This window comes from Bidens hawaiensis, unplaced genomic scaffold, assembly GCF_021521415.1.
Source record: "Bidens hawaiensis isolate Kalapana, Puna unplaced genomic scaffold, B.hawaiensis_p1.1 tig00055209_1, whole genome shotgun sequence".
Lineage (NCBI taxonomy): Eukaryota > Viridiplantae > Streptophyta > Magnoliopsida > Asterales > Asteraceae > Bidens > Bidens hawaiensis.
Window position 1 is genome coordinate 51,789 of NW_027506327.1, and position 26,734 is coordinate 78,522.

The following is a 26,734-nucleotide window of genomic DNA, read 5'->3' on the forward strand; positions in this document are numbered from 1 at the left end:
TGCCTGAAAAGTGAGAAGTAAATGGAGGTTACACGGTAACTCTAACTCAGTTGAGCAATTAGCCACCGGCATGATCGATCGGCTGTAACGATTATTATTCCGATAACCTAGCGAAATCAATCAATTAATTAGATCTGGATGGGTTGGGGATTGGCGATTTACGAAGGAGTGGTGGTGTTTGGCTCTCTGCTACTGCTTGGCTGGGCCGGTCTCTGGTTTCTGAACCGGCGACTGTACAAAGAGTATGAAGAAAAACGCGTACTCGTTCAGATCATCTTCAGTGTTGTTTTTGCTTTCTCCTGCAACCTCTTTCAGCTTGTCCTGTTCGAGATCATTCCTATTCTATCCAAAGAGTATGTTATCTTCTTTATTAAACCCTACATATTATTATTACTCTTAGGGTTAGGGTTTGAAGGTTATATAAGTCAAATTATCAATGTGTCTTTGTTTAGGGCTATTTTCTGTTATGCCTCTGTAAGTATGGGTGTTTAATGCCTAATCTAAGCAGTTAATGTGGAAAGATATCGGTTGAGGATCGAGGTTATCGCAGTGAGAGATCGGTAATTTTTATATCGTGCAGAATTTATCTATATATAGCACTTTAACACTAAGAATTCAGTATACTCTCCTACTATTAACAAATTATCCTTTTGAAATTGCCAAACACACTAACAATTAAACTGCCAAACACACTAACAATTGTAGCAAGTAGGAACTGATTAAGACTCAAAACACCAACATTAGACACTAAAAGTTGAAAATTAAGACTTAAAACACTGATATCGGTGGTGAAATATCGGTCATTATCGCTGATATTATCGGCACCGATATATTGACCGATATTTCACATGAGGAACGATAACCGAGATACCACCGAGATTGACTGCATAGTGCCTAATTACATTTATAACAATTGTAATATCGTTGTATTACTTATATAGGGCGAGATGGATGAACTGGAAGGTGGATTTAACATGCTTGATAACGTTACTGGTGTTCATGTTGCCTTATTATCATTGTTACTTGATGCTCTGCAAAAGTGGTATGCAGCGTGCACTTATTATATGTCTCGTATTTTTAAGTAACATTTATTATGTATTGTATTGATTAAAATTTGATTATGTATGAAAGGTGTTAGCAAGCAACGAGCTGCAACTGGAGCTGTTATATTCTTGCTTGCATTTCTATATGCTTTTTGGCGTATGGGAATACATTTTCCCATGCCTTCACCAGATAAAGGTTTGAATCTATTTCACTTGCATTTTAATTTTTTTTTGTTTTTCGTATGTTACCGATTGACATGTTGATGTTCTGATTATAATGCAGGGTTTTTCACCATTCCACAGCTTGTGAGTAGAATTGGAGTAATCGGTGTAACAGTTATGGCTGTTTTATCTGGTTTTGGAGCTGTCAATTTGCCTTACAGTTATTTATCTCTCTTCATTAGGTAAGATATTAATTGAAATATTAGATCAAGGAAAAAGTGTTAGGTAATGTTTGTGCCCAAAAACCCACAGGCCCATGAATTTGAAAGAATCCAGGGTCTCATTTATAAATTTATGCAAACACACAGACAAATACTATACTTATGCTTGTTTGAATTTAAACGTTATCACAGTTCTAAATTCTGTCTAAGATGTTAGTTTTGATATGCGTTACTTTACGTATTCTTGTAGCCAGTGTTTTAAGTACTCAAACACACATTTCTATTCGCAATTAGTGTCATGCTATCGTTTTGGTAAATACTTGATATTATTTCTTGTTGAGCACAAAAGGCGCAGAAGTTGCTTGTTAAGTTCTTTCATGCATATTACACTGTGAATTATAGTTACTGGTTTTATTAACGTTTATTAGTATATAGCCTGTAAATTGGTTTATCTGCTGTTTATGTTCTGTATTGATTGAGGGTTCCTTCTGTTTTAATTCACTTTCAGTTAATTCAATCCAGTTTACATGGTATCAGAGATAAGGCTCTAGGTAGAACTTGGGTGATAAACCCAAGTATGGAAGTTCAGTGATATTGCAATAGTAATTTAAAACAACAAGGTGAATGATGTTCTAGTTCGGTTCAAGATGCAAAATTTATAATTTATAAATCATGCTCTACTTTAGGAGGAGTGGTGACAATGTTTCTAAATTTTGTTTGTAACAAGGTGGACATGATTAACATCAATGCTTCAACTTGAGGAGTGTTAATTATAGTTTTTAGCATTTTATTATTAGGGTTTATTATTATATGGCTCGTTGGCTCAAAATAGGGTTTTCTGGGATTTTTTTCGTGTATATATAGAGATGTCTCTCCATTGTAATTTATTTTGAGTTAATTGATCCACAGTGTACTGGCACGTATCCTTTAGCGCTTGCTTCATAACAGCCTTGCTCTTTATTTTTTTTCTAGACAGCACCTGCATAAGCAGCCTGTGTACCATTGTTTTGTTTTTAATTTTCTTGGTATGTAGCTAGATCGTAGTATTGTTTTTTGCACGAGTAGACATCTTATTATCTTTCAGTAAGATGGTTGCATCTAAGAAATATGGCTAGGTTTCTTGACCCTTAGCGTTAAGTCCTATAACAAAAGAAAACTAAATTGATTCATGCGGGGTCTAAAATTGTAGTCTGTATCTTAATCACATCATATGTAGGAAAGTTATGCAAATGTTTTTCTCTTCCTTGTCTGTTTGTATCATTAATTACTGCTCATCTGATATTCTTATATACTTTATTGTTGTAGAGAAATCGAAGAAATTGAAATCAAGGCATTGGAAAGACAGCTAATGCAGTCAATTGAGACATGTATTGGAAAGAAAAAGAAAATCATTCTTAGCCAAATGGAAATTGAACGAGTTCAAGGACAAGAAAAGGTTTGGCTGTCTTTTAAAACAAATTAGTTAAAGCTATTATGTTGGACACAAACTTTTCTATTATAATTTTTATATATTTGTCTTTTGAGGTACCAAGTTTAAGTTGTTTGAACGTCACTTGTTTCTTCTTTTTTTTGCAGAACTTTAAGGCGGGGTCCTTTTTCAAGCGGATTGTTGGAACAGTTGTGCGTTCTGTGCAAGATGACCAGAAGGAACAAGGTTAGAGTGAAATCCATTTTCAATTATACAACCCTTTATAAGAAAAGTATAAATATATAGCATTAAGGTGAATATATTGTGAATCAGCCCAAAAGAAACATCATAATCCATGTGATGCATAAGGTCTTTACACAGATTTTGTTCATGTAAATTTGTAATATGGAAAATTTGCTTGTAATATGTTAACTCATATAACTTTTTTGCTTCTTGGCAATTTCAGTTTTTTCTGCTTGTAAGCTCTTAAGTTATTGTTTATGTATTATGTTTCACTCCAGTTTTTTATTCTTGTTTCTTTTGAAGATATTAGAGGCTTGGAATCCGAGGTTCAAGCTTTAGAGGAGCTCTCAAAACAGCTTTTCTTGGAAATCTATGAGCTTCGGCAAGCTAAGGTATATTTTGTGATGAAAAAAACAGTAGATGACATGTTTACCCTCAGCTTTGACCACAGTCAGCAACCCTTGACCACAGTTACCATTATAAACTTTTTTATAGATACGTAGCATGTTAATGTGATTCCAAAACTGTATTATTACATTAATAATCTATGTTTTGAATGATTTGATCAGGGGGTTTTATTTAATTAAAAGTACACTTTGGTAGATGTTTAATCTGCTTCAGTGGATTTTTTTGGCATGGCTTGTTTGACATAATTATATCACAAATCAACCCAATCATTTTTTAAATTATTTAAACGAATTAATCCTAAGTTTTATTTATCAGGAAGCAGCTGCATATTCTAGAACGTGGAAGGGCCATTTGCAGAACCTACTTGGCTACGCATGCTCAGTATATTGTGTGTATAAAATGATAAAGGTATGTCAATTATTAAGTATTAACTGCATATTCTAGAACGTTTATGTGTTATTATTTTGAAATTTAGATTTATAATATTTACGTGATCTGATTGTTTCAATTGTATTTTGCAGTCTTTGCAGAGTGTTGTCTTCAAGGAGGTGCGCACATTGATCCTATAACTTCATTTAATTTTACTTAATATTATGTTCTACTACCAGAGCTCAATTTTTCCTCTTGTGCTATGAGACTTGTTGGTCTTCATGTATTTTTTAATGTAGTATTCTGTTAATATAACAGGCTGGTTCAGTTGATCCTGTGACTAGGACGATCAGCATATCATTGCAGTTTTTTGATATAGGCATCGATGCAGCGTTGTTGTCCCAGGTTCTTTTTACTGCTTTTTTCTATTAAATGATTAAACCTTACTTTTGTTTTCTAGTAAAATAAGTGTTAACTAATGATCAATAACCATATTGGACAGTATATATCTCTTTTATTCATTGGAATGCTGGTTGTGATATCTGTTCGTGGGTTCTTGAATAATCTGATGAAGGTAATCCTAGTTTCTCAATCTGCCTTTCAATTATAAAGAGTTGGAAAAATGGACTTGTCAAAATGGGTAATTTTTATGTGTTGGGTTGGCCAGAAACATGTTTTGTCCAGACTTTATACTTTTTTCTGTAACTTTTTTGCAGTAAAGCTAATTTCTTGGATAAAATTATCTAGGAGGTTTTATCTTTTATGCTTTATAGCATAAAAAAATGTACACTTCATGCAACGTTCGAGTTTAGGCTCTTTCGTTTTTAGCCAACATTTGACCCGTTAGGGGTAAAACATAGCTGCATCCACCCATTTGTAGGAAAGCGGTTAAGTTACTGCTTGATTTGCAAGAGAATTCAAGTTGACTTTATCAAATGGGTGCGTTGGGTAACGGATGAAAGCGAGTAAGTGTTATATGGGCTGGGTTGACCGGAAACATATTGTCGACTTTTTTTACTTATTGGAAGATTTATTAGGGTTTCATAAATGATTGCAAAACTTGTATTATTTCAATATAACTTAAAGAAAAAAAAGATCCATGAGCTTTTATGCAATAAATGAAAGACGGATGATTTTCGGCCTGCTTTTTTCGTTGTATCTTTTTTACATCCATTGATCCATTGACAAAAGGTGAAAGTAAGTTGCATTTGGCAACCCTAAATAACAGAAGGCGTTGTAACAAATTGTTTGATTTTTGTATGTATATGCAGTTCTTCTTTGCGGTTTCTAGAGTTGGAAGTGGGTCCTCTAGCAATGTTGTTCTGTTTTTATCTGAGATCATGGGGATGTATTTTTTATCTTCTATTCTTCTCATCAGAAAAAGCTTAGCAAACGAATACAGGTATATTATTTCCTTGCTTTATATGGATGTTAATCTAATGGTAAACTTTTTAATACAAATTTAATCTTGTTGGTTTTGTTTTCTTTTTTTAACTAGTTAATGGATTAATTAAGGCTATAAAACTCTATTGCTAAAATAATAATCCGGTTTTGCTAATAAAATTAATTGGGAGGTTTTAGGCGTTTGAGAACACTTGGGATGTTTTTTAGCCCTTTTTATTTTTAGCTAAGTTTACTATTTTATTTGTTTGACCCATTGATGACTAAAGGAAAAAAAAACACAATTTTTTGTCTGCTTTTAAAAATATAATAAATTAAACTGGTTTAAACAAGTTTATAAACCTATATTGTTAAAAATAATAATATTTTATTTTTTAAGAAAGTGAATTAGTAGGTTTGACATGCGTCTTTTTTAACTATATTTTAAGATTTTAATAGTGGATTAACTAAGAGGGTTAATGATGTTTTAATTCTTAAACTTTTACCAGTTTTCTGTTTCAACCATTTGTCCATTTATGACATAGCAAAAAAAGTGTTGAACAGAGAAAACCATGATGTCAGCAGAAGTTAAATGTAAATCATTGCAAAAAAAACATTATTAACCCTAAATCTTATTTTGATAAAGTGAGTGTGGAGGTATCACCTTTTTTTAAAGCTAATTTTTAAAATCTATTTGTTTGACCTTCCAACAGGTCAAACAAATAGATTTTAGGCTAAATCGACAAAGTAGATATATACATAATATAGATGACCAGCAATAGTGATCTTTTGTTTTGTACTTTTTGCAGAGTAATTATTACAGACGTATTAGGTGGAGACATTCAATTCGATTTCTATCATCGATGGTTTGATGCAATTTTTGTGGCTAGCGCTTTCTTGTCTTTGCTTTTGCTATCTGCACATTACACATCTAGGCGGGCTGAAAAACACCCGATTGATTGATCAAACTTCATTTGTAAGCTTTGATTTGTACTTAATATTACAGTAGTGTTGTTTTTACGCCATCTTAAAAAGAAGTTTACAAAATGTAGATACGGTTTTATGGTTTAGCCTTACTCTGTCAAGAGTCAATGTTACTCGTTGAGATAATTATATCATGATTAAATATAACTATAAGACCATGTTGAGAAATGATTGTGATTCATTTAAGTGGTCTTCACAAGAAACACAGGGTATGCATGTGACCATAATGTAGCAGCCACAGTGCTAGCAGTATATTTTCCTTTCTCTTATTACATATTATTATTACAAATAAATCTACTCATAAGTCCATAACAGAATTACAACACCAAATTAGTAACTACCAAATTGACAGAACAACTTGTTGACTGGATTGACCAAAGCCATATTCTGCAGAAAACACAAGACCGAAAACTCGAAAAGTACTTTTGACGTCTACCTCATGCTTTGAATCCTGTAAAATCTTGAGTAAACTCCTTCTGAAACTGCCACCAGATCTGAATGAGTACCCATTTCCACCACTTTACCTTTCTCCATAACAACAATGGTGTCAGAGTGTACAACCGTCGAAAGCCTGTGTGCAACCGTAATCTGTGTCGTTTGTAACCCAGCAATTCCATTCCGGTTGATTGATTCCATTGCACTCACCACAGCTCTCTCCGACTCCGCATCAAGGGCACTCGTTGCCTCATCAAGAAGCATGATCGCCGGCCTCTTTAACAAACTCCGAGCAATAGCAATCCTCTGCTTTTGTCCCCCAGAAAGCTGACACCCCTTTTCGCCCACCACCGTGTCATACCCGTCCGGCAAATTACTCACAAATTCGTGAATGTTGGCTTCTTTCGAAACCTCGATGATCTCACTTTCAGAAGCCGATTCTTTCCCGTAACAGATATTCTCCCTGATCGAGCAACTAAACAACAACGGCTCTTGTTGCACTAATCCGATCTGCTTCCTTAAATTCCGCAAATTATATTGTGTTATGTCTCTCCCATCGATCGATATCATTCCAGATGAAGGAAGGTAGAATCTTAATATAAGAGCTAAAACCGACGACTTGCCAGCTCCACTTGGCCCGACTAGAGCCAGCTTTGTCCCCGGATCGATATGCAAGCTAAAACCATCTAGTATCTTCACCTCCGGGCGCAACGGATAGCTAAAGTGTATATTTTGAAACTCGATTTCCCCTATGATCTTTTTAGAAGGTGGGTCCTCGGGTTCATCCGGTTCGATTTCTGTTCTCCGGTCCAGTGTTTGAAACACTGGAGTTAATACATTGACTGCTGAGATCACCGTTGGGATCAAAGTCCACAGCTCGGTGATCGAAGGTACGGTAAGCGAGAATATTTGGTACGATCGAATTCCGTCCTCGAAACTCGCTTGCTTTTTCTCAACTAAAACCGTTGAATACCACAACGCAACCGCATGAGCAATGTTCCATAAACAAAGGGACACGCCTTGAATGAGACCGTACCACAAACTCTGTTTTCGACTCTTTCTTAGCGGCGGATCTAAACAGCGTTCAGCTCTTTCGAGTATTCGTTGTTCGTGGCAGAACGAAGCAACGGTTCTGATGTTGGTTGCTGATTCTGAAGTAAGTGCAACAACGTCTGAATGTGCTGCAGCTGTGTCGCCTGAAAACCCTTTGGCGGACTTGGCTTGAATTAGACCGCCTATGAAGTGACATGGCATCACTGCCCAGGCTACCAGACCCATCCGCCAGTTGACTCGGATGCTAACAATGGTTGCTATTAATATTGAGGAAACACATTGCACAATCACCGCCATACGGTCAGATATTATCGTCTTCACTGTCGATGTTTCGTTTATGATTCGTGACGTGAGTGATCCTACACTGTTTTCGGGCTTGTCAAACCATGCTACTTCATTGCTTAATACAGCTGCAACATGTAAAGTAAAAATCACAACTTTTATTCATTAAATGTATTAGAGAATATAATTATTCAAAAATAATCTACCTGAATATAAAGCTTGTCGAAGATTTGTCATGGCTTTCTCTCCAATAACTCCGTAAAGATAATGTTGCACGGTGTGACTGAAGAGTGAAAGCAAACCGATTGCACAAAATAGCAACGAATACCATCCGACTTTCTCTTTAGCTCCACTTTTAAAATATGCAGCTCCTATTGTTATAATAAAGAATCCAAAAACCGGTTTTGAAATGCCAGAAAATGCAGCAGCAAAAGAGCCGACACCAATCTTTATAAACTCTTGCCTATTCAAACCGAACCAGATTCTGAAAAATATATCGTTTTTCACACTTCCGTCCTCTTCATCTTTCGTAAGAGCGTCTTTAATGAGTTTGCTTGTTTCTCTAAGTGAATCTGAAACCTGTTGATCTGTTCTTTCCGTTTCTTTATTCGGATCTGGTCTTTCGGTTTCTTTAATAGCATTTGATGAACTGTTAACAGAAAAATCGTTATCAATAAATAAGTGCGTTCTGATTCTAATAACTATTACTAACCTTGATTCACCGTCTGTATTGATATCCTGCATGCTAAACAAATTGCTGTAAAACTCGCTGGTTCTTAGCAAATTACTGTGAGTACCCGTCTCAGTAACTCGTCCATTTTGCACAACAACAATCATGTCTGCATTAACAATTGTCGACATCCTGTGTGCAATCAAAATAACCGTTCTTCCTTTCATTGCACTCTCAAGTGCATCTTGAACCAGTCTTTCAGATTCCGAATCAAGAGCACTTGTTGCCTCATCAAGTAACAATATCGGAGGGTCTTTTAATATGGCCCGTGCAATGGCTATTCTCTGCTTTTGTCCTCCTGATAACTGTACACCCCTTTGTCCTACCTTATTATTACAAAATTCCATGTCAGCATCTAAGCATATATAGACCTCTATATTAAATACACTTACATCTGTTAGGTACTGATTTGGGAATTGCGATATGAAAGTGTGTGCGTTTGCCATAACGGATGCTCTTTCTATTTGTTCGTCATCCGCATCTTTGTTTCCGCCTACTTTCAAGTTATCCTTAATGGTGCCAGAAAAGAGTGCAGGCTCCTGCGAAACTGCTCCTATGTTTGTCCTTAAAAACTTTATATCGAGATACTTCACGTTATGGTCGTCGATTAGCACCTTACCTGACAGTGTATTAGATCCATTTTTATAACATAATGTGATTATTAAAAGTAACATATTTAGTAGATTTTACCTTTTTCAGGATCGTAAAATCGTGGGACTAGAGAAATGATGGTGCTTTTCCCGCAGCCGCTACTACCCACTAAAGCCACAACTTTTCCTGCTGGAATATATAACGAAAATCCTTGAAGAATTGTTTTTTCTTGGCGTGACGGGTACGCAAAATACACGTCGCGAATTTCAATATTCCCATTAATCTTTTCAAGTGTCTTCCCTTTTGCATCATAGCTTATAGCAGATTTCCTGTTAATCACCTCAAACACTTCTTTTCCTGCTGCTTTTGCTTGGTTAAATATTTGCATATCCGGTGCTGCATATGTGATTGATCTGATAATAATAAAAATTCAATGAATATAACATTTTGACCGTTGTCGGTTCATCTTATATTTGTTTTAACGGATAAAAGAGGAGTATAACTAACATGGCTCCAAAGAGTATGCTCATGACTGCTGCTATAACATCACCGCCTTTAGCTCTGTGGGCTACAACAACAATGGCTCCAATCCACACAATCAGAGCCCACGAACAAAACGTTACCGTTTGAAATATTCCGGTTCCAACTCCTTTAATCAATGCTTCTCCTTTGCTTATAATTAACTGTCTCTGCATGCACTCTGAAAAATATTTTATTGCAGAGTGTTCTCCAACAAACGCGAACACTGTTCTAATCTGAGAAATCGTCTGCAAAGAATCAAACTCAACTTACTAAACACTCTACAAACAATCCACAGACTAAAGTGTATATTATGATGATGATGATAACAATAATAATAATTTATAAATAAGATTAAAGAAGCCAAGAAGGATAACAATTTACCTGTTCCACCATTACTGTGGTTTCTGCAAGGTATGTTGCTTTTGTGGCTGAAATGGAGTTCATTTTCTTTGTATAAGTGGCTCCAATTATAAGAATCATAGGAACAACCAATATGGTAAGCAATGATACTTCCCAACATGATATAAAAGCTATTATCACTCCGGTAAAAAAGGTTGCGAAGCACGACAGAAAATGGCCCAACTGTGTACAAAAACATGCAAACTAAATAAAAAAAAGCTTAACAAGGGCTACCCAAAAAGAAAGCTTTAATATTTAATTATTTTATATTCGAGAAATTTTATTATTGTTATTTTTATTATTAAAGTTATATGGTTTTATATAATTGACAATATTTGACGGATCTAACTATTTATAAAAGGCCAAAAAATATTAAATAGCCCGTTTTGACCAAATCCGACCTGCGCATGCTGTCACATCTAAGTGTAAGTATTGAAGATTACCTTCTCGCCAATAGCGTCTTGTATTATACTCATGTGACTACTAATGCCGGTGATGATTTTCCCGTTTGTCAGTTCTGAATCAAAAGCACCTATCTCTTGTTTAAGAAGTGCTTGCAGATATGCTAATCTTAACCTTGTAACTTGTCTCTCACTTGCATACATCCACCCTCCAACTTCTGCACATCCCAAACCAAACATTCGAAACCACTATGCTTTTTCAAATGGAAAATCACGAAAATAGACGTTTTGACCGACAAAATTCCAAAAAAAAAATTGACTTTTAGCCTTAAAAGAATAGGCATGTTCAAATTAGCCAGTCATGATTCGACAAATAAATACGACTGACTAGAGGGCTAGAATTTAGCAAGCACAAACTACCTTGAAAAGTACAATGGGGTCCATAACAAAACCAATAAAAATATTGCATGTGTAAAGAATGGAATAAATTTAGCCGGACAATAAAAAGAGGGGGGAGGGGGGTAAATCCAAGACAAAAAGCGGGGCCAGAATTCTAGTTGCCAGCTAAATTTAACCTACGCTTTTCACATGTATATTTTTTATTGGACCCCATTGTACTTTTCAATGTTTTTTTGTGCCGACTAACCGTCTTAGAGCATTCACATTCCCATCTCTAAATTATATAGAAAAGTCCAACAAAATCATCTAATTTACCCTCGCATCCCATTCTCTAAAATAGAGTTATGATTTTGAGAAGTTAAACTTCTTAAGGATAAAAATCAGATATCTAAAAATTATTGTGGGCGTATGAAAAAAAGAAAAATAATAAAATAAGTATATGTGAATATAACAAAGATAGAGATAGTAGAATGAGATGTGGGAGGTTTTTTAAAAATAAACAAATTTTAGAGAAAATGTGTATTTTTATTAAATTATATAGATAGAGATAAATAATGAAATGTGAATGCTCCTGATGCTTATTTATTGACTCATGATTGGCTAGTTTGGATATGTGAAAATTTTCTCCATTTTAAACACACAACTTGCATATATAATTAGCAACCAACTTTTGTAATATTTTGCCTAAAACACCCTAAAAAACATTTATAATTCATAAGCTAGCTATCATCATAAGTGAAAGCTACAAGCTTCTAAATTATAAGTTTGACCTATAACTCCAGCTGGGAATGTAGCAAAAGCCATGTACCATACAAATGGTATAACCTGAAAACCAAAACCATTACACAATTGTTAAACAAGATTATAAGTCCCACAAAGTACACAACAAGTCGTTCTCGTTACCTTCTTGAGGGCTTTAACCATAGCAACATCATCATTTATGTTGTTACCAAACGCGTTTATAGCTTTCCCTAACAACAGATAACCAAGTGGCTGCGCAAGCCCATGGATAACAGAACCCAAAGATGCAAACGCCATTAGCGTGTAATCTAGCGCATCTGCATAGCTTAAAAGTTTAAAGAATGACAATGGTTCATCGTTTAAAACCGCCTTTTCATCATCTATTAGCTCTTGTGAGCCAACTCTCTTCATTTTGCATGCAACTAGCTAGCTAGACTGTTATCTGTTAAACATATGGTACGTTTTATAGATTTAGTTATTTACATATGTGGTTTATATTTATATTGGATATTTGCATAAAATAAAGACGTATAAGAGAATCTCGAGTGCATATTCGTGTAGCTTCGTAATATAAGTAGAACGTGACGGATAAACTGTTGTTTTATATGCTTGTGTTTCGATTATGACAAGTTGATATTGTCTGGATGTTGATGTCCTGTTAGTTAGTATGCCGTCCTATTTAAGGATATTCTTTGTGACATGGATAATGTGCCATATATGCTTAGTGAGTAACAGATTCATATGCTTTTTTCTTGGTTTTAAGGTTCATGTTAAATTCATTCGGTTTTGGATTCTTTAAACCTTTTGAGTACTAAGTCATGCTTCCGGCAAATATATAAACTTTAATGTATTTTAATGTACCTTTGTGACTTTGTCTCATGGAATTTGCCAAACGAATTTAAATGTAATTAATTTGTCGATACAGAAAAAGTTTGTGCCTTTAGTTATTGATGGGACGATTTGTCGGGAGTATGTCGATAAAGGTGATTAATTACCGACGGAAATCCGTCGATAAATAGCCATAGGAAATATGACCATGGATAAGATGGTTATCGATATTGTCGAATGATCACCAACAACTTTTGGAGCATCGTCCATAGATGTCTTTCTGACATAATACGAGGGACTCATGAGCGACGTATTTACTAGAGAGACCATGTACCTACATATTCCTTTAAGTTTTACCGAGCAGTGTTCCCTTGGTAATTCATTGGCGTATATAATTTATTTGAAATATAATATTGAACCTCTTTAAAACATAATATTAAACCATCTTACACTTTGTGAAATATAAAAATAAATTATAGATTTTAGAAATTACAAAATAAGTAAAATAAATATATAATTTTTTTATTGTGATGAAGTGGGGCTGGGGCCAGCTTTAGTGAAAATTTTTCTTTATAAACGAGCTTGTGGTTTCTCATTTACGTTTTGTTGATAACTAAAAAAGGGCATTGCCAAATTAGACAACTAGCTATCATGCCAAAAAGATTGGCATTTGTCATCTCATTTTGCTCATAAGACTTCACTTGAGCCGGCGTGGTTGGCATAGTTTGCGTGTTTGGATGGGGTTGGTCTTGACCACTTTGTCGAGGGGTCAGTTATTTGGGTTGTTTGGTTGCTCCCATAGAAATATTTTTGATGATATTAAATTTTAAAGTAAAGAGTGAAATATATGTGTGTTGGGGTGAAGTATGATGTTTTAAATATGTGAAACTCAAAAAATGGACCATTCGAAAAACTGAGCGTTCAAATTTTGCATGTTCAAACAATGAATATTGATTGCACCATTGAAACGGAAACTCAACATTAATTGCACAAAATATAACAGTAACAAAAATATAAAAATAAATAAATAAATAAACCGCAACATATGTATATGGTATGTTTAATTTATAGAAAAATTAAAATAAGATAAAATAACATTCAATTGTTTCCCGATTGTCACTCTGAATTGCAACGACCATGTTCATTTGCTAGTCAATTCTTAAATAATTTAGCGATATTACAAAAATGCCATGGCTCATAAAGCCCATATAACGCCAGGGGCGGAGGTGTTTTGGCGTCTTCCAGACCCAATATTCAGAATATGAAGCCAAATACGAGAAACCTTAATTAAGAATGGCGCATTGAAAAGTTTAAAAATGTGGATGTATAAATGCAATGCGGGGAATGTAAGAACTAAGAAGGTTGTGTCAGAGAGAGAATATTTTTATACACTTAATCAATGACAGGACTGGCGATCGATCACGAAATCTCTGTCCAAAATAGACAAAATATTCTAAGTCTAACATCCACATTCAATGGTAAGGTCAGACCGAAGACGACGGACCATACTCTATTTGGATGTTTTTCAAGTACAATCTCAACACTTAATGAAGACAAGTCTTCTACATCTACATGATCATCATGGTTAAGTGTATTGGACATAATACACTATTTAAAAGTCTAATGGTCAAACAAAGTTGAATTATACAAACATGGCAATATCCAAACAAAGAGGAATGGAAGAAAAAACCAAGCTAACCCAAACCAATATATTATTATAAAACTAATTTATCTTTTTTCCACATACCCAATCCAACCAAACCAAACTTTCCACGCTCATTAGCAAACCAAACTTTATTACTTTTTATTAAATAAATACAATTTATAATTGTTTTTATTAATAATTGTTGTTTTTTATTAAACGCGTTTAGAAATATAAAAATAATTACTTTCTTTAAAATAAACAATATATATATATAATATAAAAAAAATTAAAATTTTTTTTATATTCGCCAAACACACTTAATAAAGGAGATAACAAAATTACAATCTTAGCATTAAATATAAAGTGTCGGATAATATAAATCAGTAATGATTAATATTTATTTTATTATAAAAATATTTTTTTTTTGCAATCTAATGTTTTTTAATAAAATTTATACCAGTGTGTTCACAAAAAAAACTAAACAAGACTGTATTTTTGAATTTTTTTAAAAACTTATTAATTAAAAGTTATTAAAGAAAACCAATTTTAGTGTTATAATTAATTAGCATGAAAAGAAAATGAAAAATAAATTAAAATAGCAACCAATAATATGGTGACATGTGGCCTGCAAGTGGATGGGTAAACTAGCTTGGTTTGGCGAGTGGTTTGCCCAATCTTGAGGCATTTTTTCTTTTTTTTTTAAATAGTGTTTCAAACTCCCACTAGTTTGCTAATGGGAGTAGTCAAGGGTTAAGAAAAGATGCTTTACTATTCAAGCCCCCCCCCCCCCCACCAACAACAACAACACACACACACTCTTTATTTGCCTTCTCACACTGTCTGACCATTCATAGCGAACTTGTTCGCCGTCCACAATCGATGTATGATCTAAAACGTGTATTGACCTGCTGGATTATGTCAATCTTTCACATCGTCTTCCATCTAAGGTATTTAACCAGGGATAACCTCTTGCACATTAATCATCATAAGCACGCTTCGTATTCCTTTGGTGGTTATATCAAACTTATCACACCCTTAAGATAATTTGAAAAAAAAAGTGGCTGGTAAACTAATTATATTATCATACATATCCACTCATGCAAAATAAACATGAATCATATATTACAAAAATGTTGAAGTGTACAAACAAAATTCTACTTTCGTAAGGAATGGTATGTAACGAAGATCACTACCCATTTTATGAGAAGTTTAAAGAGCTGATTATTACTCGATTAGTGAAACGAGTGTGTATTTAGAAATAAGTAAGAAGTTATGGTGGTCCCGTAAATGTGGCCCTACCTTGATTATTGAGAAGTTTAGTATCGAAGTAACCTCTTAACGGATGCCGATAAGTGAAGGTATAAAGAAAAGATTTTCCGGAGGACCATTGTTGTAAGTATTGAAGAGTATAAAATGACTTTGCTTGCTGCAACTTCAAGTTATCATGATAATCTGCAAGCAAGTCTTCGGTGCGACTGAGTCTTCAACGCGCTTCATCATCATCATCGTTCCATATTCTAACTCAAAAGGTGCAATCTAAACCTAATTTGATGCTTATTCTATACATTATTTACGTATCTTGTGTGATCATCCGTAGCTACCTCAAATTTGAGTTTCTAATTAGCTTCGCGATCCCTAAATCACTCGATCGCCTGATCAAAATATGTTAATCGGAGAAATATGATCCTGTGTTACGCATGTTACTCTAATTTCAGTACTATTCTAGAGCTAATTTGTTATTAGGTTATGATATTTAATAGTTCCCAAATTTGATAGTTGAAAACTAGGGTTTGAAATAATTGGTTAAATCAGAAACGTGACTGATAATCTGATCCTTTATTTTAGTGTTATTTTAGAGCTACTTTGTTATTAAGTTATTATGGTATTTAATTGTTCAGGAATTTGACAGCTGAAAACTAGGACTTGAATAGTTTGATTAAATCAGAAACATGAGTGATAATCTGACCCTTTAGTTTAGTATTATTTTAGAGCTACTAGACTATTATATTTAATCGTTTCCAAATTTAACCGTTGAAAACTAGGGTTTGAGTGTTTTGATTAGATTAGAAACATGAGTGATAATCTGACCCTTCATTTTACTATTTTTTTAAAGCTACTATACTAAAAAGTTTTTAATCATTCTCAAATTTGACAGTTGAAAACTAGTGTTTTGAAGATCTGATTAAACCAGAAACATGAGCGATAATCTGATGGACAAAGTTAACGCTCTTGGTGAGCGCCTCAAGATTGGTGGATCTGAGGTGGGCCAGAAGATTTCTGCAGGGATGAGCTCGATGAGTTTCAAGATGAAAGAGTTCTTTCAGGGTCCAAATCAAGCTGATAATCTTGTGGAGGAAGCAACTGCAGAAACCCTAGATGAGCCTGACTGGGCCACAAACCTTGAACTGTGTGACATGATTAACAATGAAAGGGTGAGTAGCATTGACATGATTTGTGCCATCAAGAAACGAATAATGCTGAAGAACGCAAGGGTTCAGTACTTGACTCTTGTGTTGCTTGAGACTGTAGTCAAGAACTGTGAGAAGGCTTTTTCTGAAGTGGCTGCAGAGAGAGTGCTTGATGAGATGGTTAAAATTATTGATGATCCACAAACCGTTGTTAATAACCGTAATAAGGCCCTAATTTTGATTGAAGCTTGGGGTGAGTCTACTGAGGAGCTTCGATATTTGCCTGTTTATGAGGAGACATACAAGGTATTCATAGGACCTATGTTTGTATCTTGTTTTGGTCATTATATTCATTGAAAATTAATGATGAAACAACAACTGACAGTTATTAAGTGATTATAGTTATAATTCCAAGGGCAAATTTCATAAAAAATCAACATACTTTCTGTTTATTTCTCACAAAAGTCGCTCAACTAGTTTTTTTTTTGCACATTAAATTACCCTTACAATGTTAACTTTGAACAAAATCGGGAATTCCTTTTTAGAACAATTTTAAACCGGTACATCCAAATGTTTTTAATAAACAGCTAGGAATAAAAATATAAGTCGCGTAAGAAAAAAACGCTAAACACGTAAGGAAGACAGCCGGATGTATCGGTTTCAAGGAGAAAGTTTACCATTTTGGTCATGTTTAACTTGCATGGGACTTTAATGTGCAAAAGGTTGTTAAGGGACTTTTGTGAGAAAAAAAACAGAAAGTATGTTGGGTTTTTATGATATTTACCCTAATTTTAGAAACGAAATAATCAATTAGTTTAATATAAATGCTCCTTTGTTATTTGTATATGTTATATAAATACACGTTAACAATTATGAAATGATAAATGTAATAAAGTGGAAATTTACCTCTTAAAGTTGAAAATATTGTATTAATTATACTTGTTTTGTGATTGGGTGATTATGGAAGTGAGAAATACAAAATAGATTGTATAACAGTTTTATACGGTTTCTTAATATACTTCGTTACTTAAAAAAACTTATGATAAGATATCAAAAAGTTCAGTCTTTGTTTCATGTTGAACACCTTGAATATATCTTTTTAATGATGCAATTGTTTAAATGAAACACTATATTTTGTTGTTTATTTAAAAAACCATAAAACATAAAAAAAACATTATTTTAGGATATGTTGTTGTCATAATTATTTATATGTAAAGATTTGATAAGATTTAAGTTTTCTAATAATAATCGTGTAATACAGAGTTTGAAATCAAGAGGTGTACGATTTCCGGGTCGTGATTCTGAAAGTCTGGCTCCTATATTCACCCCGCCTCGTTCAATTCCAGCTCCAGAAGTATATCCTGTTCCTCCACAGAATGTTCATCAAGAGATTCCGGTTCCTGTGCAACAATTGTCAGCTGAACAAACAAAAGAAGCCTTTGATGTTGCAAGGAACAGTCTTGAGCTTTTGTCAACTGTTTTATCATCTTCACCTCAACAGGATGCTTTACAGGTATTATGCTAGTTTGTTATATTCAAAGATTCATCATAAATTAATTACTTATAACGTGCTAGTTTTTTAACTTTAAGCAAACAAACGATCAAATACGAACAATTAAACAAATGGGGTTTTCTTATTCATGTTTGTTCGTTAAGAAAATGAACATCTCCGTGTACGTTTATGTTTGTGACTTTGTTCCTTAACAATAAAAAAGAATGGTTCACGTAAGTAAAGGAACGTCCATGATTAAACATAGATGAGCGATTTGTAGCTAAGTAATGTGAAGAACAATGTGTTGTGCATGACAAGTTATTAAAACTGTAATGCGCCAAAAAATAATTAAATGAATATATTAAGGAACGTAAACAAATGTAAATAAATGAACATAAAATATTTTAAAGGAACAAACATAAAAAATTTAATGAACATAAAGAACGAAAGAGACGCGTATCGTTTAACTAAATGAACAAAGTTTTTTGTTCATAAACGAACTTCCCGGCTCACGAGCTGTCTAGTGTTATTAATGCATTTCTACATTATTGAACTATCTTAGATTATGATTTTAATAAGATTGTTTCTCACAATTAGTGCATTATATCGCTGCAACATACTTATCAGCATATTTGGTGAACATGGCATCATTGTTGCCATGTCAGCTGATCTGGTCTGTCACTTGCTGATGTTGAAATTAAGTAAAAATTATTTTTTACTAAGTTTTGATCTAACTTTTTATATGTCTTAAATTTACAGGATGACTTGACCTCGACACTCGTGCAGCAATGTCGGCAGTCCCAGCTAACGGTTCAGAGAATAGTGGAGACAAGCGGAGATGATGAAGCCCTGCTGTTTGAGGCGTTGAGTGTTAATGATGAGCTCCAGAAGGTTCTATCCAAGTATGAAGAAATGAATAAACCGAGTCAGGTGCACCGTGAGCCAGAACCAGCTATGATAGCTGTGGCTGCTGAGCCAGATGACCCGCCACACGTCGGGAAAGAAGAGTCGTTGATCAGAAAGCCGGCTGGGTCACGAGGCAACAGCCAAAATGATGATATGATGGATGATCTTGATGAGATGATATTTGGGAAGAAAAGTGGGAGCCCATCTGAATCCAAAAAGGATAAGTCTTCCAAAGATGATCTTATTAGTTTTTAGGGTTTCATAGTTTATCAAGTTGCTACTCAGATTGTGATAAACATGAATTTATACTCTTTGTGGTCTTGCTTTATTTTTATTTTTAACTTTTGTGGTGTGGGGAGATTATATTTGGAGCTTTACCATTGTTTTCTACATGCATCTGTGACTCTGTGTTAACGGTTAATTTGGTTATGGGTCTGTTAATTTGATTTTCTGACACGTTATGACATTGACAATGAGATGCATTTAAAAATGGCAATAATTAGAAAAATAACTCCAACGAAATCTGTTGAGCCTTTTTAACACAGTCGGATTTGTTTGTGTGAACTTGTGGTGTGCAAATTCCATTAGGAATTCGGTAAATGATCTTGTATTCTTGATTAACTTGTTTAGTGAAATTGTTCGTTATTCTATTTCTATATTGTAATCAAAATACATGTGTGAATGATATATACAATATCTTGATGTTGATTAACTTCAGTTCTTAAATATTTATTGTTCAAATTACGATGTCTTGATGATGAAGCAGTATATATATCCAATCAATTTAATAGATAATTATGCTGCATAACAAGTACACTGCCTACATTCAATTCGCTTAATTAAGAGAAATGCAGAAGATTTTAGGCTCTTTTTGTTTTTTATTACATGTGGGTCCCACATGTAATCAAGTTTTTAAGTTTTTTTTAATTGTTATTTAAACTTTAAATACAACGATACACTAGGTATTTTAAAATGATCAAATCATTTTAGTTGAGTTTGTACATTTTAGAAGTAATGTAGTGAGTTCATTCCCATCAACATATTTTTGTTATTTCCACTTTGATGGATGGTAAGATGGCTAGAGTATTAAATAAGATGTCAGTGCCCCCCCCCAAAAAAAACAATGTGTAAATATTTAATCATTCAATAAAAATGTATTTTAAAATGAGAAAATTACATACCAATTTTTTTTAAAAATAAACACTTAAATTTAGCCTCCAACCCCAATAGGCATTCCTTAGCGGCCACTCTTTGGACTCTGAAGATCATGAAAAGTGACTTCAGACCAATCAGAAACAGCCATATGTCTAAAGCCGGTTAAAGTTAGCCTGCAAGTCTTAGCCGCCTCGATGTAGCCATTTTCAGAGTCCAAAGAGTGGCAGCTAAGACTTCCATATTTTAGCCGTCTTGAGGTACGTAGCAAAACCCGATTGGCTAAATTTGAATGTATACTGAGGTTACATACTAAATTTTGGTGTCTATGTTAGTCAAACTTGATTATTTATGTAAATTTTCCTTTTAAAATACTGTAAAATCCATTCCAAGAACCGTTGATGATGCTATTGACGAGTAAACAATAAGGAGAATTCGTGATAGCTATGGATTAAAAATGCAATACTATAACTTTTACACTATGGAGACCACTTGTGTTAAACCGCCGTCAACAAATTCCGAAACCCTACATAAACCCTGAAACCACCATTGGTGCCTTCTAGAAACACTACACAACCAACCGAAATGAACTCAATTCACCTATAGATTCATTTTAGGGTTTCAATTGAAGTCAATTAACACTCAGCAATGGCAAATACTTCCGGTTCCGGCTTCTTTAACTTTCCTCCATTCTCTTCTTCACCTTCACCCTCACCCTCACCCTCACCGTCTCCGGCTGCTGATCCTAAATCATCTCCGGCGCAAAATGATACGAAGGCGTCTCCACGTGTCCGTAACGATAATCCGAGAACGACGTCAGCTGGATTCGATCCCGAGGCGTTGGAAAGAGGCGCTGAAGCTGTTAAGAAGATTGCCGCATCTAAGGAACCTAAAAAGGTTTCTTACTTACTTGACTTAATATTTAAAACTAATATTTGAAATGATGATTTAATTTTAGGTTTATATGTTTTGAGTTTTATAATTTGTGTTTTTTTAGGTGTTTGAGTTGATGAAGAAGCAGGAAGAGACTCGGCAGGCGGATTTAGCTGCGAAAACGGCCGAGTTTAAGGCCATGCAGGCTCAGGCTGAAACTGTAAGCTTTGCCTCTGGTTTCAACTTGATTTATCATGCATGTTTTCAACAATTGTGTTTTACCTGTCACTTTAAGTGTATATGTTTTTAATTCGAAGTGTTTTATTTGCGAAACATAAGAATATCCTTTTGATATTAGTGTTTGGTGCTTCTTCTACAATGTGAAAATAGTCAAATGCAAGATAATAGTGTAGTTTTGTGAAATTACAGCTTCACTTATAAACGAAGATTGGCATTTTATCATTATTAATAATCATCAAACTAGGTCTTCAGTCTGTGCTATACACAGGTTAAATAAAGAACACGTTAAATAGTTAGTACTTAGTAATGAAGATTTAGGAATTATAAACCGGTGTTTTGTGATAACATATGATTGAAATAACGTATAAGTACTTAAAAGTATTAACACTTTTTTCTTATAATTAGTGTTAAACTACAGTTGTTTATAGTTATAATTAGTGTTACGAGTTATAATTGGATAATAGAAATGTGCCATGTAAACGGGCGAGCGGAAAAACACGCGTGTTCATGTAAACACTTTGTTTTGCATTATTTGAATGTTTTTGTTCATTTATAGGAGAGGCAAAGAGTGATATACGAGGAACAGAAAAAGCTAGCTCAACAACAAGCACAAAATAAATCTCAAATGGCTCGTTATGAGGATGAGTTAGCAAGGAAAAGAATGCAGGCAGAAAACGAGTATCAATCAATCAATCAATCATGCCCAGTGAAATCCCACCGACAGCAAAGCTATAAGTAGGGTCTGGGGAGGGTGGGATGTAGGCACACCGTACCTCTATCCAAAGGAATAAAAAGGTGGCTTTCAGAGAGACCCTCGGCTCTAAGTACATGTGTATGAAGCAAAATAAAGGAAATCAAAGTTTAACAGTTATATAAAAACTACTACTAATTATAATAATATTAATAATAAGTTCACAGTTTAACAGCTATATAAAAGCTAATAATAATTATAATAATAATAATAATATATGTAAGGGAAATACCATTATGGTATGTGACCTAAATAAGTAAAGTCTAAGCCCTAAGGTATTCAATTCTCTCTAAAAATCCTTAACTTTAATTCTACTTCTCCACGAATTCCTATCCTCAACCATGTCCTCGGAGAGGTTTAGGTCTATCAAATCATGCCTAATCCTCTCATCCCAAGAAATCAAGAGCTTGTAAAAATGCAAGAGGAGTCATCAATTAGGCAAGAGCAAGCCAGAAGAGCGACAGAAGAGCAAATTCAGGCACAAAAGAGACAAACAGATAGAGAGAGAGCTGATATTGACAGAGAAACATATAGGATTAAAGCCATGGCTAAAGCAGAAGCAAAAGCCCATGAAGCTAAATTGGCAGAAGATGTCAATAAACGTATGCTCATTGAACGTGCAAATGCAGAAAGAGAGAAATGGGTGTCTGCAATTAACACTACTTTTGAACACATCGGAGGTATGCACTTGTTTTATATTAAAGCATATGTATAGATGTGTGATATGAACCTAGAACTACTCAACGAATCGGGTCAGCCCATCTGACTCAGTTAGGGCAGTTCCAGATATCCATTTACCTTAATCAGTTACCTAAACGTGGAGCGGTTTTACTTTCTTTATTTTTATAGTACCTTGGATGTAGATTAGGGTGCAGGTTTGAAATATTTTAGTTTATCTTTGTAATCTGAAATCTTTCCTTCTCAATTTGGGACTTTTATTCCGGTTCTAATCAATCATTTGAGTCTAATCGCTTTTGTAGTTATATTTGACTCATGCAAGTTCTTACAAAAACCAGTTATTTTTCTCAACTCGAAACTTTGCATTAATTTTTTAGATGATAAAGATATTCCATGAGAACTATACATATGCATATTATTCCAAAAATGAGAGAGAATGTTATAACGGTAATTGGCGGGTTCGTTTTACACGAGCGGCTCCAGCTTCCAAGTTCCAGACCGTCGGCTGGACCATCATACTCGTATTTCAAACCGCAAACCGCGAATCGAAACATACAAATCTCAAACCGGCTGAACTAACTGTCTTCGTGCGGGTGGCTTGGTTGGTTTTGACGGTTTATGGACACTGTACCAACCTGCTAATTTTGCCACCACTAGTTAGAATGTTATGTTTATTGATTATGAATAAAGAGGCAAGTACTGAATTTGTTCTTTTAGGGGGATTGCGGGCAATATTAGCTGATCAAAACAAGTTGGTAGTAGCTGTTGGTGGTGTCACAGCTCTTGCTGCAGGGATCTACACAACAAGGTATTTTTTGGTGCTTTCATTAATACTTATTTATGTTATATAATTTAATTACAAACTATTTATTGCCTGTTACAACACACACAGAGAAGGTGCTAGGGTGGTGTGGAGCTATGTGGACAGAATATTAGGACAGCCATCACTAATCAGAGAATCTTCTAGAGGAAAATATCCATGGTCAGGCTATTTTTCACGCGGTCTAAGTACCCTATCACGTGGCAGTCAAAACGGGTCAACTTCTCAGAACGGGAACGCGTTTGGTGAAGTTATTCTTAATCCATCTCTTCAAAAGAGAATTCAGCAGTTAGCCAATGCAACTGCTAATACAAAATCTCATCAAGCACCGTTTAGGAATATGCTCTTTTATGGCCCACCAGGAACCGGGAAAACAATGGCAGCTCGAGAGTTAGCAAAAAAATCGGTATCGATTTTAACTTTTTTATTTACAATATTTCTGTATATTAACTCATCTTATATGTGGTTTAAAATGTTTCAGGGACTTGATTATGCATTAATGACTGGTGGAGATGTTGCACCGTTAGGATCCCAAGCTGCTACAAAAATACATCAGTTATTTGATTGGGCCAAAAAATCCAAGAGAGGCCTTTTGCTTTTTATTGATGAAGCAGATGCGTTTTTATGCGAGTAAGTAATTCTTTTAATTGTCGTTCGGAAAAAAAAAGTCATTTTTTTATTAATTTGTTGGCCTATGCTAATAAGTTAAAGAACCTCAATGTATGCACCAACGATTATGGTATAAGAACACTTTTTTGGAATATGCTTACACCAAAGTCTTTTGTACTTGATAGCTTGATTTACATTAAATATGTGAAGGGTATAAAACAAATCGACATTATTCGAAAGGGTTAAAATGAAAAATATGGATCTTGGTGTTTTGGTGCGTACGTTGGAAATGAGCTAAATGATACAACTAACACAGATTTATGTGTTTTATATATTTAAATTGAACACAAATAAGTTAATGTAAATGATTTTATATTAATTATAAAGTTCATCGATGATGATAAAACTTAATTCTATGTGTGTGTGTCATGTATTTGTAATTATTCTTATTTGAATTAATTAAAATAAGTGAAAGGTATAGAATAAATTGACATTATTCAAAAAGGTTTGAAATGAAAACATGGATACTTTGTATGTTGTTTTGGTGCATACATTGGAAATGAGTCATATTACTTGATGGATATAACTAACACAAATTGTTGTGTTTTTATTTGTTTAAAAGGCGGAACAAAACTTATATGAGTGAAGCTCAAAGAAGTGCCCTAAACGCACTCCTGTTTCGAACTGGTGACCAGTCGAAGGACATAGTCCTGGCACTAGCTACAAACCGTCCCGGTGATCTTGACTCAGCCGTTGCAGACCGCATTGATGAAGTTCTAGAATTCCCATTACCTGGTGAAGAAGAAAGATTCAAACTATTAAAACTTTATTTAGACAAATACATCGCTAAAGCTGGTGCAAGAAAACCGGGGTTGTTTTCAAAGTTTTTTCAAAAGCAACAACAGCAGATTGAGATCAAGGGTTTAACTGATGACATAATTAAAGAAGCTGCTGCAAAAACTGATGGGTTTTCAGGAAGAGAGATTGCTAAACTTATGGCAAGTGTACAAGCTGCTGTTTATGGAAGCGAAAATTGTGTTCTTGATCCGGCTTTGTTTCATGAAGTGGTTGATTATAAGGTTGCAGAACATCAGCAGAGGCAAAAGCTGGCGGCTACCGACAGTGCTGGTGGCGGCGGCGGTAATTAGTTGTTTTGAGTTATCTGCTTTTGTGTCAACATTTTGGGTGCTTCTGATGAAGAGTTTTATTGATATACAAACATGAATCGGATTTTCAATTTAGGAAGATGTATGTTTTGTTGTTAGGCAAGGTTCATTGCGCAATAATATGAGGCAAATTGTTTTGGTTAAGGTCAGACAGTCTTATGATTGTCTGATAGACTGACAAACACTCCTGACATATTATGTTTTTGACCCTTTTTGGTAAATTTTGAACCGGATCTGGTTATTAATGTTTGTTCTGTAGTTACCAAAATGGGTCGAACAGTGTTATAAACAGATGCCACCTGGTACTAATTGATGTATCCATGGCACCTAAACGTAACAAACTGTCACTATATGATTCAATGATTCATGTAACAAAGTTTAGTTTTGTTGTCGTTTAATATGACTGGTGATGGGTTAGCGAAAGCTGTCAACATAGACCCTTGTTTTGCTCCATTCATGGCTACTGAGAAATGAAGATTGGCCTACATGATGTAGGCGGGTTACTTACTTATCCGCATTGTTGATTATACTTAAAAGTAAAAGATACAGGTGTTCATGGTTATCGAAGTTCTATATCAAAACTGAAGCTGGTTATTAACTTAAGTGTATTTGAGATTTTTAAGGTTCCAATTCATACATGTTTTTCATAGAGGAGCGAATTTTTTGTTCTTGGTTCACTTTCATCTAAATTTCTGTTGACCATCCTTATGAATTAAAGAACTTATGTGGTGTTTGGTATAAAGGAATGTGAGGCCGGAATAAAATGGATCATTCCAAAGAAACGAAGAAAATCATGTTTGGTTGTCATGTGGTTATGGAATGAACCATTCAATAATAAATAAAGTTCCTTTTAAATATAGGATTTTCATTTTTTAAGGAATAGGTGTTTTTTTTATTCATTCAAGTAATTGAATTAACAATTATAATAATATTAGTAATAAAATATATTATGATTATTATTATATTATTATTATTAATTTTATATTATTATCATTATTTTTGTATATTGTAATAAATCAATTACTATGAGTTATCAATTATTATCAGTAGTATTATTATTATTTGACGAGTCAACGCTTCATAACACGCATGCGTGATTCAAGATTTTTTCGATGATTTTTATTTGGTTTAATGATATCGTTAAAGCGTGCAAGTTTTAAAAAATGAGTTAATATGAATATTCATATTATTAATATTTATTATTATTATTGTTGTTGCTAATAATAATAATAATAATAATAATAAGGGATGATCATTCTATTTCTACATGGTAACTAAAGTACCAAACACAACAATGAAATAGTAATGATCTATTTCATTTCTTTGTCCATTCTATTTCCACGTCCATTTCTATGCCACCTTAGCCAAAATCCATGCTCCAAACCATAACACACC

General features: G+C 34.2%; 4 protein-coding genes across 5 annotated transcripts; 3 read left to right on the forward strand and 1 right to left on the reverse strand.

Moving 5' to 3' along the window:
* Positions 1-51: 51 nt before the first annotated feature.
* Positions 52-6,399, forward strand: LOC143617533 (GPCR-type G protein 1-like). The gene is made up of 13 exons (XM_077090059.1): positions 52-353; positions 942-1,042; positions 1,132-1,239; positions 1,327-1,447; positions 2,732-2,861; positions 3,002-3,080; positions 3,381-3,469; positions 3,801-3,893; positions 4,007-4,033; positions 4,173-4,259; positions 4,357-4,428; positions 5,126-5,256; positions 6,044-6,399. The coding sequence occupies exons 1-13, from the start codon at positions 139-141 to the stop codon at positions 6,195-6,197; spliced, it is 1,407 nt and encodes a 468-aa protein (XP_076946174.1). The 5' UTR covers positions 52-138; the 3' UTR covers positions 6,198-6,399.
* Positions 6,400-6,624: 225 nt separating this feature from the next.
* On the reverse strand, positions 6,625-12,195 carry LOC143617532 (ABC transporter B family member 19-like). 2 transcript variants are annotated; one of them, XM_077090058.1, is made up of 10 exons: positions 11,934-12,195; positions 11,801-11,855; positions 10,674-10,849; positions 10,213-10,413; positions 9,817-10,076; positions 9,409-9,722; positions 9,111-9,337; positions 8,701-9,044; positions 8,195-8,637; positions 6,625-8,116 (listed from the first exon to the last, which is right to left on the reverse strand). In XM_077090058.1, exons 1-10 carry the CDS (start codon positions 12,180-12,182, stop codon positions 6,651-6,653), a joined length of 3,735 nt encoding a protein of 1,244 aa, XP_076946173.1. In that variant the 5' UTR covers positions 12,183-12,195; the 3' UTR covers positions 6,625-6,650. The 2 variants fall into 2 exon arrangements, with proteins under 2 accessions (XP_076946173.1, XP_076946172.1); XM_077090057.1 differs by having other exon boundaries at positions 8,195-9,044.
* A 4,186-nt stretch (positions 12,196-16,381) lies between these two features.
* LOC143617524 (TOM1-like protein 1) lies at positions 16,382-19,425 on the forward strand. The gene is made up of 3 exons (XM_077090052.1): positions 16,382-16,958; positions 17,914-18,165; positions 18,904-19,425. The coding sequence occupies exons 1-3, from the start codon at positions 16,440-16,442 to the stop codon at positions 19,303-19,305; spliced, it is 1,173 nt and encodes a 390-aa protein (XP_076946167.1). The 5' UTR covers positions 16,382-16,439; the 3' UTR covers positions 19,306-19,425.
* Positions 19,426-20,702: 1,277 nt separating this feature from the next.
* LOC143617529 (uncharacterized) lies at positions 20,703-25,367 on the forward strand. The gene is made up of 8 exons (XM_077090056.1): positions 20,703-21,099; positions 21,200-21,295; positions 21,872-21,999; positions 22,454-22,746; positions 23,462-23,552; positions 23,637-23,970; positions 24,046-24,194; positions 24,796-25,367. Exons 1-8 carry the CDS (start codon positions 20,851-20,853, stop codon positions 25,319-25,321), a joined length of 1,866 nt encoding a protein of 621 aa, XP_076946171.1. The 5' UTR covers positions 20,703-20,850; the 3' UTR covers positions 25,322-25,367.
* Positions 25,368-26,734: the final 1,367 nt, after the last annotated feature.

Excerpts from the sequence above, each read along its gene's own strand:
- LOC143617533 (XM_077090059.1), top strand. The coding sequence starts at position 139 with ATGGGTTGGGGATTGGCGATTTACGAAGGAGTGGTGGTGTTTGGCTCT. Across the intron at positions 354-941 it reads ATTCCTATTCTATCCAAAGA|GGCGAGATGGATGAACTGGA; the intron begins GTATGTTATCTT and ends TTACTTATATAG. Across the intron at positions 2,862-3,001 it reads GAGTTCAAGGACAAGAAAAG|AACTTTAAGGCGGGGTCCTT; the intron begins GTTTGGCTGTCT and ends TTTTTTTTGCAG.
- LOC143617532 (XM_077090057.1), bottom strand. The coding sequence starts at position 12,182 with ATGAAGAGAGTTGGCTCACAAGAGCTAATAGATGATGAAAAGGCGGTT. Across the intron at positions 9,723-9,816 it reads AGCATACTCTTTGGAGCCAT|ATCAATCACATATGCAGCAC; the intron begins GTTAGTTATACT and ends TATTATTATCAG. Across the intron at positions 9,338-9,408 it reads ATTTTACGATCCTGAAAAAG|GTAAGGTGCTAATCGACGAC; the intron begins GTAAAATCTACT and ends ATACACTGTCAG.
- LOC143617524 (XM_077090052.1), top strand. The coding sequence starts at position 16,440 with ATGAGCGATAATCTGATGGACAAAGTTAACGCTCTTGGTGAGCGCCTC. Across the intron at positions 16,959-17,913 it reads TTTATGAGGAGACATACAAG|AGTTTGAAATCAAGAGGTGT; the intron begins GTATTCATAGGA and ends CGTGTAATACAG. Across the intron at positions 18,166-18,903 it reads CTCAACAGGATGCTTTACAG|GATGACTTGACCTCGACACT; the intron begins GTATTATGCTAG and ends TTAAATTTACAG.
- LOC143617529 (XM_077090056.1), top strand. The coding sequence starts at position 20,851 with ATGGCAAATACTTCCGGTTCCGGCTTCTTTAACTTTCCTCCATTCTCT. Across the intron at positions 21,296-21,871 it reads TGCAGGCTCAGGCTGAAACT|GAGAGGCAAAGAGTGATATA; the intron begins GTAAGCTTTGCC and ends GTTCATTTATAG. Across the intron at positions 23,971-24,045 it reads GAGAGTTAGCAAAAAAATCG|GGACTTGATTATGCATTAAT; the intron begins GTATCGATTTTA and ends AAAATGTTTCAG.